This window comes from Eumetopias jubatus, unplaced genomic scaffold (genome assembly GCF_037043125.1).
Source record: "Eumetopias jubatus isolate StellerSeaLion01/CBP00866 unplaced genomic scaffold, mEumJub1_p1.0 scaffold_4, whole genome shotgun sequence".
Classification (NCBI taxonomy): domain Eukaryota; kingdom Metazoa; phylum Chordata; class Mammalia; order Carnivora; family Otariidae; genus Eumetopias; species Eumetopias jubatus.
In genome coordinates this window covers 22,917,286-22,929,741 of record NW_028274810.1, presented here as the reverse complement: position 1 = coordinate 22,929,741, position 12,456 = coordinate 22,917,286, and the positions used below count along the sequence as shown (strand labels likewise).

Below are 12,456 nucleotides of genomic sequence, written 5' to 3'. Positions count from 1 at the left end.
TGCTATCTGGAAATGGGGATAATTGTATGACTGAGTATCTGAAATAAATCTTATCAGGTAAGTCGGGAGGAATGTATTAAGGCCAAAACTGTAATTGGTAAAGAAGGAGCAGTCAATCATGTTAGCCAGGATAGGAGGATGCTTGCCTGTTTTGTGGTTTGGCAATGTTCATTTTTTCAAAATTGTGTTCAGAAATGATTATGAGGTGGTCTTATTTTTTTCTTGATCTGTCACAGTCACAGGCCTTGCCTGATGTTGATATTCGGTGAAATTACGTATGTTCAACAGTAGAGCCCCAAAGCCTAGCTGTGAGTACCTAGCTCTCCTCGCAACACCAGGGCCTTGCTGATAGTACCAAGCCAGCTCCCATATGTAAGGAGCTGCTCTTCATTTTCTCCTAATTTCTTGCGAGGAGAAAGCAAAAGCCCTGGTCCTAGGAGCTAGAGAGCTTAGATATCATAACTAATTCCTTCTAGAATCTAGAGCTGACTGATAAAAGGACATTTCTCTTTTTTTCTTTCTCAAATAGAATTCAGTTTAGGCTCCTATCATAGTTCCAAACTTGAGCCCAAACTTTGTTCTCCCTTCTTAAGGCTCCCAGAATACTCCCTTCTTCAGCACATTTGGCATTACTTATTACTGAATGATTTCTATAACCAATTAAATTTTATTTCATATTTTTATTTCAAATTTTTATTTAAATTCTATTAGTTAACATATATACCCAATTAAATTTTAAGAAGCAGTGTGCCTTTGAAATACAGCCTCTTTGTTAGGAGCAAGTATATCCGTACGTCTCACTTCTAAGTGGGACTTAACCTTTACCTCACTCAAGACATATTAGGACCAGCACCTGAAGTCATGGAGACTTCCTCATAGTCTGGGAATATTTTGGTTTTAGGTAATTTACTCAGACCACTCACATCTTAATTTAAAACTTACCACATTAGAGTTAGGAGAAATCCCACTTCTGATTGTGTTGCTGCTAGAATGTACAGGTGGAGTGGTAGAAGGTCCCAATACATCTTGCTTTCTCACTAGCTGATTTTCATTTAGTTCTTTATTTAGCCATGTGATTACTTAAATAAAACAAAACAAGGTAAAGAATTTTGACTATTTTTATTTTTCTAATAACTTTAAACATTTAAAAATTATATTGGCATTTAAAAAATTTTAAGTCTTTAAAACTACCTTATATCACAGGAGAATATAGGTTCACCTAAATTTTTGTCATTAAAGATTCTTATTTTAACAACCGCCATAGAACTCCTTATGCTATTACTATCAGAAACATATATTTCTGGGGCACCTGGGTGGCTCAGTCGGTTAAGCGTCTGCCTTCGGCTCAGGTCATGATCCCGGGATCCTGGGATCGAGCCCCACATTGGGCCTCCTGCTCTGCGGGAAGCCTGCTTCTCCCTCTCCCACTCCCCCTGCTTGTGTTCCCTCTCTAGCAGTCTTTCTCTCTGTCAAATAAATAAATAAAATCTTTCAAAACAAAACAAAACATATATTTCTGCTAGTCAAGGATCTCTTTGAAGGCTTTCATTTCTAGAATGACATCTTACAGTTTATTTGAAGTTCACACTCTTATCTGATAACCAATACAAAAACTGAGAAAATGTTAAAGGCTTAATCTTATATTTTAGTTTCAAATAATTCATGTTATTACTATTAGATAAATACAGAAATTAAAATAAGTAGTGAAGAACTTTAATCAGCAAAGAATTTAAACTATTGTCAATATTTTCAACACTTAATTTTGGGTTACTGACACATGTAATATGGTTTTCTTTATAATGATAACTGTTTTACAGGGCAGCTGATATACAAGTTACTATAGCAAAGACACAAAGACCATATATTTAAAACCGAAATTATTTGGATGTAGCAATATCTTGATTTACCCAAACTTTTATGAATTCAAATAAAATTTTCAGATTAAGAACACAATTGCAAACCTCATTTACATAAAAAGGTAAAATACTTACACTTTTCATTATTTTTTAGAAGTTGTTTGCTTTCTTCAAGCTTTTGAACGGTAGCTTCTAACTGTTCTTGTAATTTGCACACCTGAAATGTCAATCCTCATAATAAGTATAATAAAGGCTAAATACTTAAATGTATTTCTATTAATTAATTACTATTAACTACTATTAAATAAATGAATTATAGCTCATCTATGTAACACTGTATATGTATACATGTATATACACATATACTGTACATTAATATGAATGCTCAAGGTATCTGAGTCATGATAACTAACTTTTCAAATTGAAATAGGTTAGCTTCTGTTGCAGCTAGTCATGTTCTTTTGGGGGGGGAGAAAAGTGAAAGCTCTTCTCTAATATAATAAAGTAGAAATTTTTAGAAATACATCTGAGAAAATTTGTTATACTTTGCAAATAGTCACACATGCAAAAATATAAAATATTCACTACCTCTTGCTCTTTAATTCGGAGAGACTGTCCAACATCTTGTAATTCCTTTTGTTCCTTTTGTAATTTGTCTTCCTTCTCAGCCAAGAGTTTCTCTTGCTGAATAGTTACTGTATTCTTCAGTTTTAATTTACCCATTAAAGTTTTCAGATCCCCCTGTAACTTCTTGATAATTTCATTTGCCTGTAAAAGAGCTTTATTTGTATATCTCTCTTAACCTAATAGAATTTAATATTCTTTTATTTTTAAAAACAAACCTTAAGAAGTTCCGCTGATAATGATTGGATCGTAGCTTCAAGTTTTCCTAGTTGTACCTGATTTTTCTCACCATTCTCTTCTAAAGCAACCTGATACATATTTTTTAAAACATGAATAGTTAATAGGATGTTTGTGTTTAAGAAAAGCATCACTTGTAAATGTGATCACCAATTTTTAAAAAAAATGTTTAAATAGACCTTTTGTTCCTGGATTGTATCAAATGCTTCTTTTGTTCTTAAAACAAGCTGGTCCTTATCCTTGATTTCCTGTTCTAAAACAGCCACTTTTGTTTGTAGCTGATTAATATGCTTTTCTTTTTCGTGGCATTCGGCATCTAGTGTAGAATTCTCTCTTCGCAAAGAGAGGACTTCTTGCTTAGCCCGCTGGAGCTCCTAGAGGAATAAAAAAAATGATGCAGTATGAAAAAGAGAAGTTGGCTGCTCTGGTTATGTATAATTAAGATGTTTAAAATTTTAAAAAAAGGCTTCAATAATTTTAAAGTTCTAGTACTGATTTTTTTTTTAAAGATATAGATATACACTCTAAAGGTGTATGTAACTCGTAAACTTGAAATATAATTGTAAAATACACTAATATCTAATTCAATGACAACAGGGAAAATAATCCCGATTTATGAATAAATTACTACAACTTTTAAAAACGAGTAACAAGGATTTTCTGGTATCTCGAAATTTACACTTCAAAAAAAATCACTTGGGTAGTAAATGCCCATTATAATAGAATTTCAAAAACATAAAATAATTAAAAAGGCCTATCTTTCTACCATGTAAGCAGTGGTTCTCAAGCTAGTATGCATACTGAAATCACCTAGGGAGCTTTAAAAAACCTACTGATGCCTGGTACCATCCCCAAGAGAATCTTATTTATAGTTAGTATGAGGTATGGCCTGGGCACTAGGAAGTTTAAGAGCTCTGCAATGGAGGGGCGCCTGGGTGGCTCAGTCCTTAAGCATCTGCCTTCGGCTCAGGTCATGGTCCCAGGGTCCTGGAATCAAGCCCTGCATCGGGCTCCCTGCTCCACGGGAAGCCTGCTTCTCCCTCTCCCACTCCCCCTGCTTGTGTTCCCTCTCTCACTGTGTCTCTGTCAAATAAATAAAGAAATAAAATGTTTAAAAACAAAACAAAACAAAACAAAAAGAGCTTTGCGGTGGATTCTAAGGGTAGCCAAGGGTGACAACCATGATCCACAATTAACATTTTGCTCTATCTATATATACCGATTTTTTAAAAACTGCTCATACTGTGCAGTTTTATAATCAACCTTCTTTATATATTATAAATATCTTTCCATTTCAACAAATATGTTAACACTTCTGGATTTCCTCTTGGTTCACTCTTTTAAAACAAAACCAAGCAAATATAATTGTTAATCAAAAACAGATTTTTAAAAATCTGGTACAGATTACTTCCCAGTCAGCTAATACTAACCAAATACTGCCAGTATACACAAGTCCAGGATATAGTATTCCTAGATAATTTTCATTTTTAACAAAACTTTACAAGATAATTTTATAGTATTATGCCATACTGGTTTTAGAAACAGACCCTGCTATCAGACAGACTTGAATACAAATCTAGGTTCTTTGGTATAATATTAGGAATTATTTAACCTCCCTAAATCTCCATTCCCTTATTTGTAAAACAGAAATAACAAACACTTCATAAATTACTTGGCTTAATCTTCATAAAAACCATAATGCAAATTGCTTAGCATAATGCCTGGCACACAGTAAATAAAAAATGGCAGCAATTATTTTTAGGGCACTAATGCCTAAAAGGTAAATTTAACATGATTAGGTAACAATACTCAGAGGTTTAAAAAAAAGTTCCCAGTGCAACAACATGGATGGAGCTACATAGTATAATGCTAAGTGAAATAAGTCAGTCAGAGAAAGACAAATACCATATGATTTCACTCATACATGGAATTTAAGAAACAAATGAGCAAAGGGAAAAAAAAGAGAGCCAAGAAACAGACTCTTAACTATTAAGAATAAACTGACGGTTACCAGAGGGGATGGGTGAAACAGGTGATGGGGATTAAGGAGTGCACCTGTCAAGAACAGCAGGTGTTGTATGGAAGTGTTAAAACACTATATTGGACGCCTGAAGCTAATATAACACTGTATGTTGACTATACTACAATTAAATAAAGTTTCCAGGACTCATAATTTTAAAGTCTTAGGCAAATCTTGCAAGAAATATTTTGACTAGATTATATAAAACCGATATAACGGAGCACACTGTTTTTAAAGTGGCCAATTTCAGGGCTAAGATAAAAGAAGTCATATAGCATTATAATGACTATCCAATGTACTAGGAAGGCTACAGTATTTTACAAACTGGTATGAAAGGTAAAGGGAGCAGGGAGGATGCACTAAAAACACCTATTGAGGCAGAATACTGAGGATCTGAACATAAAAATCAGTCAAGCTTTAGAGTTTCCTAAGCACAAGAGACTGGTGAAATGGAGTGGGAAGTCTCATAAGCTTGAGTAACACTGGTGATCTTTGTATTTAAATATGACAGACTTAACAAAATCTATGTTTTCTGATTAATTCATGACAATAATGTATAATGTTAGGAAGGAGTCTATCATCAGGGCCAAAGAATCAACAATGTGTCACTATAGCAAGATTTTCAAAATGTCTCTGTTGCCTGAAAAAGGGAGGACGAAAGACAAGCAAATAAGAGGATTCCAATCCTTGCTCTTCCACTTACTGGCTATGTGACCTTGGGCAAGTTACTTAACCTCTCTGTGCCTTAGTTCATCATCTGCAAAATGGGGATAATAGTACCTTCTTTAAAATAATGGTTATAAGAATTAAATGGGTTAATATATGTAAAGCAGTTAAACAGCACCTGTCACATAGCATATGTTCAGTATGCCTTAGCTATTATCATTACTAATATCATTATTATTATTAGACACAACTTCATATAGTTGTCTGACATGTTAAGTAGGTTGAAAGAACCAGTCCTGTCAAGACTGAATATGCTGAGGGCGCCTGGGTGGCTCAGTTGGTTAAGCGACTGCCTTCGGCTCAGGTCATGATCCTGGAGTCCCGGGATCGAGTCCCACATAGGGCTCCCTGCTTGGCAGGGAGTCTGCTTCTCCCTCTGACCCGCCCCCCCTCTCATGCTCTCTATCTCATTCTCGCTCTCAAATAAATGAATAAAATCTTTAAAAAAAAAAAAAAAAAAAAAGACTGAATATGCTGAGCTATGCAGCACTGTGTGGATATTAAAAGTACACTGAAAAATCTAAAGGCTGTGTCAATGAGTTCCTCCTCAAGACCCTAAGTAAAAAGTTTACTTTTTTACCTCAGTTACCAAGTTTACCTCAGTTCTATTTTGAATTATCCCTTTTCATCAGATTTTAGATTCTCAATTTTTTTTTTTTGCAATGTCTGATTACCCTAATATCACCAAGACATCCTTGCAAAGCACAGAAACAAGTAATAAAGTCACCAAACTAAAATGTTATTTTAAATTGGGGGTGGGGGAAACAAACCCGAAGTTCAATACCTCTTCAACACTAGACAGTTTTGTTTTAAGTTCTCTGATGGTAGAGTCTCCTTTATATTTCCTTTCGGTTAGGTCTTTATTAGTGGCTTCCAACTCAGATAATCTGTTTTGTAGTTGCTGGATGTTTCGTTGATGGAGGATTTCTACATCTTTTTTCTGTTGTTCATGCTGCTGTTGGTACTGTACCTGTGCCTATTATATAATAAAAATATAGTCCCAAAATTCAAACAAAAAAAAACCCAAATACAAATACAGGAAGATTTGAAGAAAGTAAGTCTTATTCTTCTATAAGATTATAAAATTTCCCTGTTTTAAAGAGGATCTATTTTCAATTACGGATTTCATGAAGAAGAAAGGTCAACAAAGGCAAATTTACCATTATGATCTTGCCCTTAGTTTCTGCTTCTCTTAAACCCTCAAATATTTAGTATAGTCTTCAAGTTAAGGGAAGAATCATATATGATTAGGTTAAAAAACTACAAAATAGTGTGAACCTATTTGTGTTAAAAAAAAATGAGCAGGTACATAGGGAATTCCAGTATTCATTTTAAATACCATTATATTGTTTCAGTTTTTTATAACAGTGTATATTTTTTATAATAAAAAAACCCTAAAATTATAAAATTGACAAGGAATTGTTCATTAGCTCAGTCTTACACTTAGTAGCAACATTTTACCCATGATAAGATTTGAACAGTTATAATTGTTTAATCTCTGGTGCCTGTCTGAATCATACCACAAGTCTATGTTTATCATTTCTATTGATGAACACTATCAAATCCTAAATACCTTTCAAAAATAAAGTACATTTTTCTGATTATGAAAGTTATACATACTCTTAAATGCCCAAAGAAAGAAATTACAAATAACCAATAATCTCATCCAAGGAATCACTCTAAATATTTAGGAATATTTGTAATATATTTATTTGGGGAATATATATTCCTAATATATTTATACTGACATCACTCGTATGCATACAATATACATATTTAAGTTTAACTAATTAAGATCAAGCCATTTATACAACTTAATCATGCTTTTTATTCCTTAGCATTTGTACCTTTTCTTTTTAAGATTTTATTTATTTATTTTGGAGATAGAGCGGGAGGAGGAGGAGCAGAGGTAGAGGGACAAGCAGACTCTGCTGAGTGCAGAGCCCAACGCGGGGGTCAATCCCATGACCCTGAGATCAAGACCTGAGCCAAAATCAAGAGTCAGACGTTTAACCAACTGAGCCCTGCATTTGTACCTTTTCATACCATAAAAAAACTCTGTAAACACTTTAATAGCTGCACATTATTCCATTCCATGGATATACTGTAATTCATTTAAGCCCTGTATTACTATGGACATGGACTTTCCAATTTTTCACAATTAGAAACAAAACTATGATTGCTTTTGTATACAGACATACATCCAAAATTCAGATTATTTCCTTATGATCAATTATAGGTCAAAAAATGTGAACAGGGGCACCTAGGTGACTCAGTCAGTTTAGCTCCATCTTGGCTGTGGAGCCTAGTTAAAAAGAAAGAAGCCAAAAAAATAAACAAATACAAAACTTGATATAGTTCCAAAACTGCATTCCAAAAAAGTTGTACCTATTTAAAAATTATTACAAGAACAGGGGAATGTCTCCCTCATAAAATACTTGGGGAATTTTACATAATTACTTTAAAATTCTCTCATTTTTTGAAAAATGGAAAGGAGGGGAGAAGGGAACAAAAGAGAAAAACAGAAAAAGTCCACAAAAGACTGAAAATGCAACGTGGGAAGAAAACACTGAAGGAGCAATCAAGAAGAATAAAGAGTAAACTGGAAAAGATGCTAATGTAACTGTTGAAGAAGGTAATCAAACACACTGAAGGCAATAAAGGCAATAAAAAAGGACTGGTTTTATCCTCTTGATCATTAGTATTTTGGAGTTTTTGTTTAAAAAAAAGAAAGAAGTATGAGGGATAGGACTCAACATTTACATTTTCTACTCTGTTCACTGCAGGTGATTCTGATACACACTAAAATTTTCAAATCTCTGCCTATAGGGCACCTGGGTGGCTCAGTCAGTTAAGTGTCTGACTCTTGATTTCAGCTCAGGTCATGATCTCAGGGTCATGAGATCGAGCCCTGCATCAGGCTCTGCACTGGGCATGGAGCCTGCTTGAGATTCTCTCTCCCTCTCCCTCTGCCCCTTCCACTACCACCCCCCTCCCCACATGCACAAGCTCTCTCTCTAAAAATAAATAAAATAAAATCCATTATCATTACAATAGATAAAAGTGGAAAAAATGACATGATTATTTGATTAAATCCCCCAAAATCACACCTGACTTAGCACTCTTTAACTCTCAGGACATAGAACAAAAGAAAACTTTCTCCAATGCAGAGCAAACATGATTCTTAAAGATGAGATATTTTAAGTTATTTACCAAAAAAAGAATAGAACGAGGAAAGGATTCACTATTTGGCATTTTTCTGTACAAGAAAAAAAAGACACTAATCTTAAAAACAAAAAACATAAATTACCATTTTTATACATTATATATTTACCTGAAAAACCTAAGACAATCAGTTCTAAAACTATCAGAATCTGTAAATATAATGTACAATTAATGAATACGACATTAATGCACAACAACAATCAAAATTAATCACAATGCTCGGACATAGATGGTCCAATTTATACAGCAAAAAACTATAAAATCTCTAGGCATATTTAGTAAGAACTGTAAAAAAAAAAAAAAGGAAAGAAGTCAGAGGGAAATAAAAAGCAAACGATAAGCCTGTTTTTAATAAGACCTGAATAAATGAAAAGATATTCTATTGGGTTAGAAAATCTGAAAGATATTAGTTCTCCCCAACACTCCAGAAACAAGCTTAAATATACAAAGAAATTTAGAATATATTAAAAGTTGCATTTTAGGGGTGTCTGGGTGGCTGTCATAAGCATCTGCCTTCGGCTCAGGTCATGATCCCGGGGTCCTGGGATCGAGCCCCACATCGGGCTCCCTGCTCGGCAGGAGGCCTGCTTCTCCCTCTCCCACTCCCCCTGCTTGTGTTCCCTCTCTCACTGTGTCTCTCTCTGTCAAATAAATAAATAAAATCTTAAAAAAAAGTTGCATTTTAAATCAGTGGAATATATGGTATTGGAACAAATGACTGACTTTATGTCAAAAAATACCTATCTCATACTGTACTCCACAAAAATATATCCCAAACAGATTAAAAAGTTAAATACAACAAAAAAAATGTAAAAGTATTAAAAGAAAATATTGAAGGAATACATTTTATAACCCTGGGTGGCAGAGGCTTTCCAAACATGAAGCTTTAAACCATAAAAGCAGAGATTGACAGATTTGATGACATTCAAATAAAAAGAACCATATAGGACAAAAAGCAACAGTAAATAGTAAAAGACAAAGATAGCCTGGGAGAAAATGTTTATAATATACATAATAAAGATATACTATGCCTACTTTACACCAGAGAGAAATGAAAAGGCAAGCCACACACAGAAAATATTCATAATGCATGTGTCTGACAAAGGACTCATGTCCAGATCATACAAAAAAATCCCTACAAATCCATAGGTAAAACACTAATAGTCTAATTTAAAAATGGGCTAGGAGCACCGGGGTGGCTCAGTTGGTTAAGCGTCTGCCTTTGGCTCAGGTCATGATCCCAGGGTCTTGGGATAGAGCACCACTCCTTCCCTCTCTTAAATAAATAATCTTTAAAAAAAATAAATAAAAATAAAAATGGGCTAAAGATGAAAACAGGCAAGAGTATTCTTGAACTTCACATGAGAATATCCAAGTGGTCAATACATATATGAAAATGTGTGATTATAACGTATTATCACACACCCTCAGAATGGCAGTGTAAACTGGTATTCCACTTTAAAACAAAAACATATCAACAATAACCATACTATGGAAAGAGAGCAAACATCCACCAACTGATGAATGTATAAAGAAGATGTGGCGTATATACACAATGGAATATTATTCAGCCATCAAAAAGAATGAAACCTTGCCATTTGCAATGACATGGATGGAGCTAGAGTGTATTATCCTAAGCAAAATAGGTCAGAAAAAGACAAATACCATATGATTTCGTTCATATATGCAATTTACCAACAAAACAGATAAACATAGGGGAAGAAAAAAAAAGAGAGAAGGAAGCAAACCATGAGACTCTTAGTGATAGAGAACAAACTGAGGGTTGATGGAGAGAGTTGGGTGGCAGACAGGCTAAGTGGGTGATGGGTATTAAGGAGGGCACTTGTTATGATGAGTACTAAGTGTTATATGTAAGTGATGAATCACTAAATTCTACTCCTGAAACCAATAATGTACTATATGTTAACTTGAATGTAAATAAAAATTTGAAAAAAAGAAATTATAACAAGAGACAAGGACACTGTGTAATTATTAAGGAGACAATCCAACAAGAAGATATAAAAATTGTAGATATTTATGCATCCAACATATATTTTATGCACCCAACATATCTGAGGAGCACCCAAATACATAAAGCAGCTAATAACAAACATAAAGGAGCGAATTGACATTAATACAGTAATAGTAAAGGACTTTAACATCCCACTTACATCAATGGACAGATCATCAAAACAGAATATCAACAAGGAAACAGTGGTTTTGAATGACACATTGACATGACAGATTTAATAGATATATACAAAGCATTCCATCAGAAAACAGCAGACTACACATTCTTTAGACCATAAAACAAGCCTCAACAAATTCAAAAAGATCAAAGTCATTCCATTCATCTTTTCTGACCACAATGCTATGAAATTAGAAATCAATCACCCCCCCCAAAAAGAAAAAAATCTGGGAAGAGTACAGATACATGGACAGGTTAAATAATATGTTCCTAAACAATGAAAAGGACAACCAAGAAATCAAAAAGGATTATCAAAAAATACATGCAAAAAAATGAAAATGAAAACACTGTTCAAAATCTTTAGGAGGCAGCAAAAGCTGTTCTAAGAGGGAAGTTTATAGCAATATTGGCCTACCTCAAGAAGCAAGAAAAATCTCAAATAAACAACCTAACCTTACACCTAAAGGAGCCAGACAAAGAATAAACAAAACCCAAAACCAGCAGAAGGAAGGAAATAAAAATTATAACAAAAATAAATGACACAGAAATGAAAAAAAAAAAAAAGGACAAATCAATGAAACCAGGAGTTGGTTCTTTGAAAAGATCAACAAAATCGAAAAACCTTTAGCTAGACTCACCAAAAAAAAAAGAGGACTCAAAATCAGAAATGAAAAAGGAGAAAAACCAACACCACAGAAGTACAAAGGGTTACAACATAATTATGAAAAATTATATGCTAACAAATTGGACAACCTAGAAGAAATGAATAAATTCCTAGAAGCATATAACCTCCCAAAAAAACTCAGGAAGAAAGAGAAAGTTCAGACCGATTACCAGCAATGAAATTGAATCAGTAATGAAAAATCTCCCCACAAACAAAAGCCCGGGACCAGACAGCTTCATAGGTCAACCAAATATTTAAAGAAGAGTGAATACCTATTCTTTTCAAACTATTCCAAAAAATAAAAGAGAAAGGAAAACTTCCAAATTCATTCTAGGAGGCCTGCAGTACCCTGACACCAGGATCAGATAAAGACACAACAAAAAAAGAGAACTTCAAGCCACTATCCCTAGTGAACATAGATGCAAAAATGCCCAACAAAATAGTAGCAAACCAAATTCAAATACATTAAAAAAAAAATCATTCACCATGATCAAGAGGGATTTATTCCTGGGTTGCCAGGATGGATCAATATTCAAAAATCAATCAATGTTAATACATATCAATAACAAAGGATAAAAACCACATGATCATCTCAATAGATGCAGAAAAAGCATTTGACAAAGTACATCAATTCATGATAAAAACCCTCAACAAGGTACATTTAGAGGGAACATACCTCTACATAATAAAGGCCATTTATGAAAAACCCACAGCTAACATCATCCTGAATGGGGAAAAACGTTTTCCCCCTAAGATCAGGAACAACACAAGGATGTCCACTCTCACCACTTTTATTCAACATAGTACTGGAAGTCTTAGCCACAGAAATCAGACAAGAAAAAGAAACAAAAGGCATCCAAATTGGTAAGGAAGAAATAAAATTTTCACTATTTGCAGATGACATGATACTATATAT

The 12,456-nt window shown here is 34.0% G+C and overlaps 1 protein-coding gene across 1 annotated transcript in view; it reads right to left on the bottom strand.

Moving 5' to 3' along the window:
- SASS6 (SAS-6 centriolar assembly protein) overlaps window positions 1-12,456 on the bottom strand; it is a 51,191-nt gene that overhangs the window by 23,884 nt on the left and 14,851 nt on the right. Inside the window, exons 8-13 of the mRNA XM_028101946.2 lie at window positions 6,248-6,439; window positions 2,897-3,091; window positions 2,699-2,788; window positions 2,445-2,624; window positions 1,992-2,073; window positions 943-1,079 (exon numbers count right to left, since the gene is read on the bottom strand). Of these exons, the coding sequence (XP_027957747.1) occupies window positions 943-1,079; window positions 1,992-2,073; window positions 2,445-2,624; window positions 2,699-2,788; window positions 2,897-3,091; window positions 6,248-6,439 (876 nt within the window). The remainder of the gene's footprint in view (window positions 1-942; window positions 1,080-1,991; window positions 2,074-2,444; window positions 2,625-2,698; window positions 2,789-2,896; window positions 3,092-6,247; window positions 6,440-12,456) is intronic.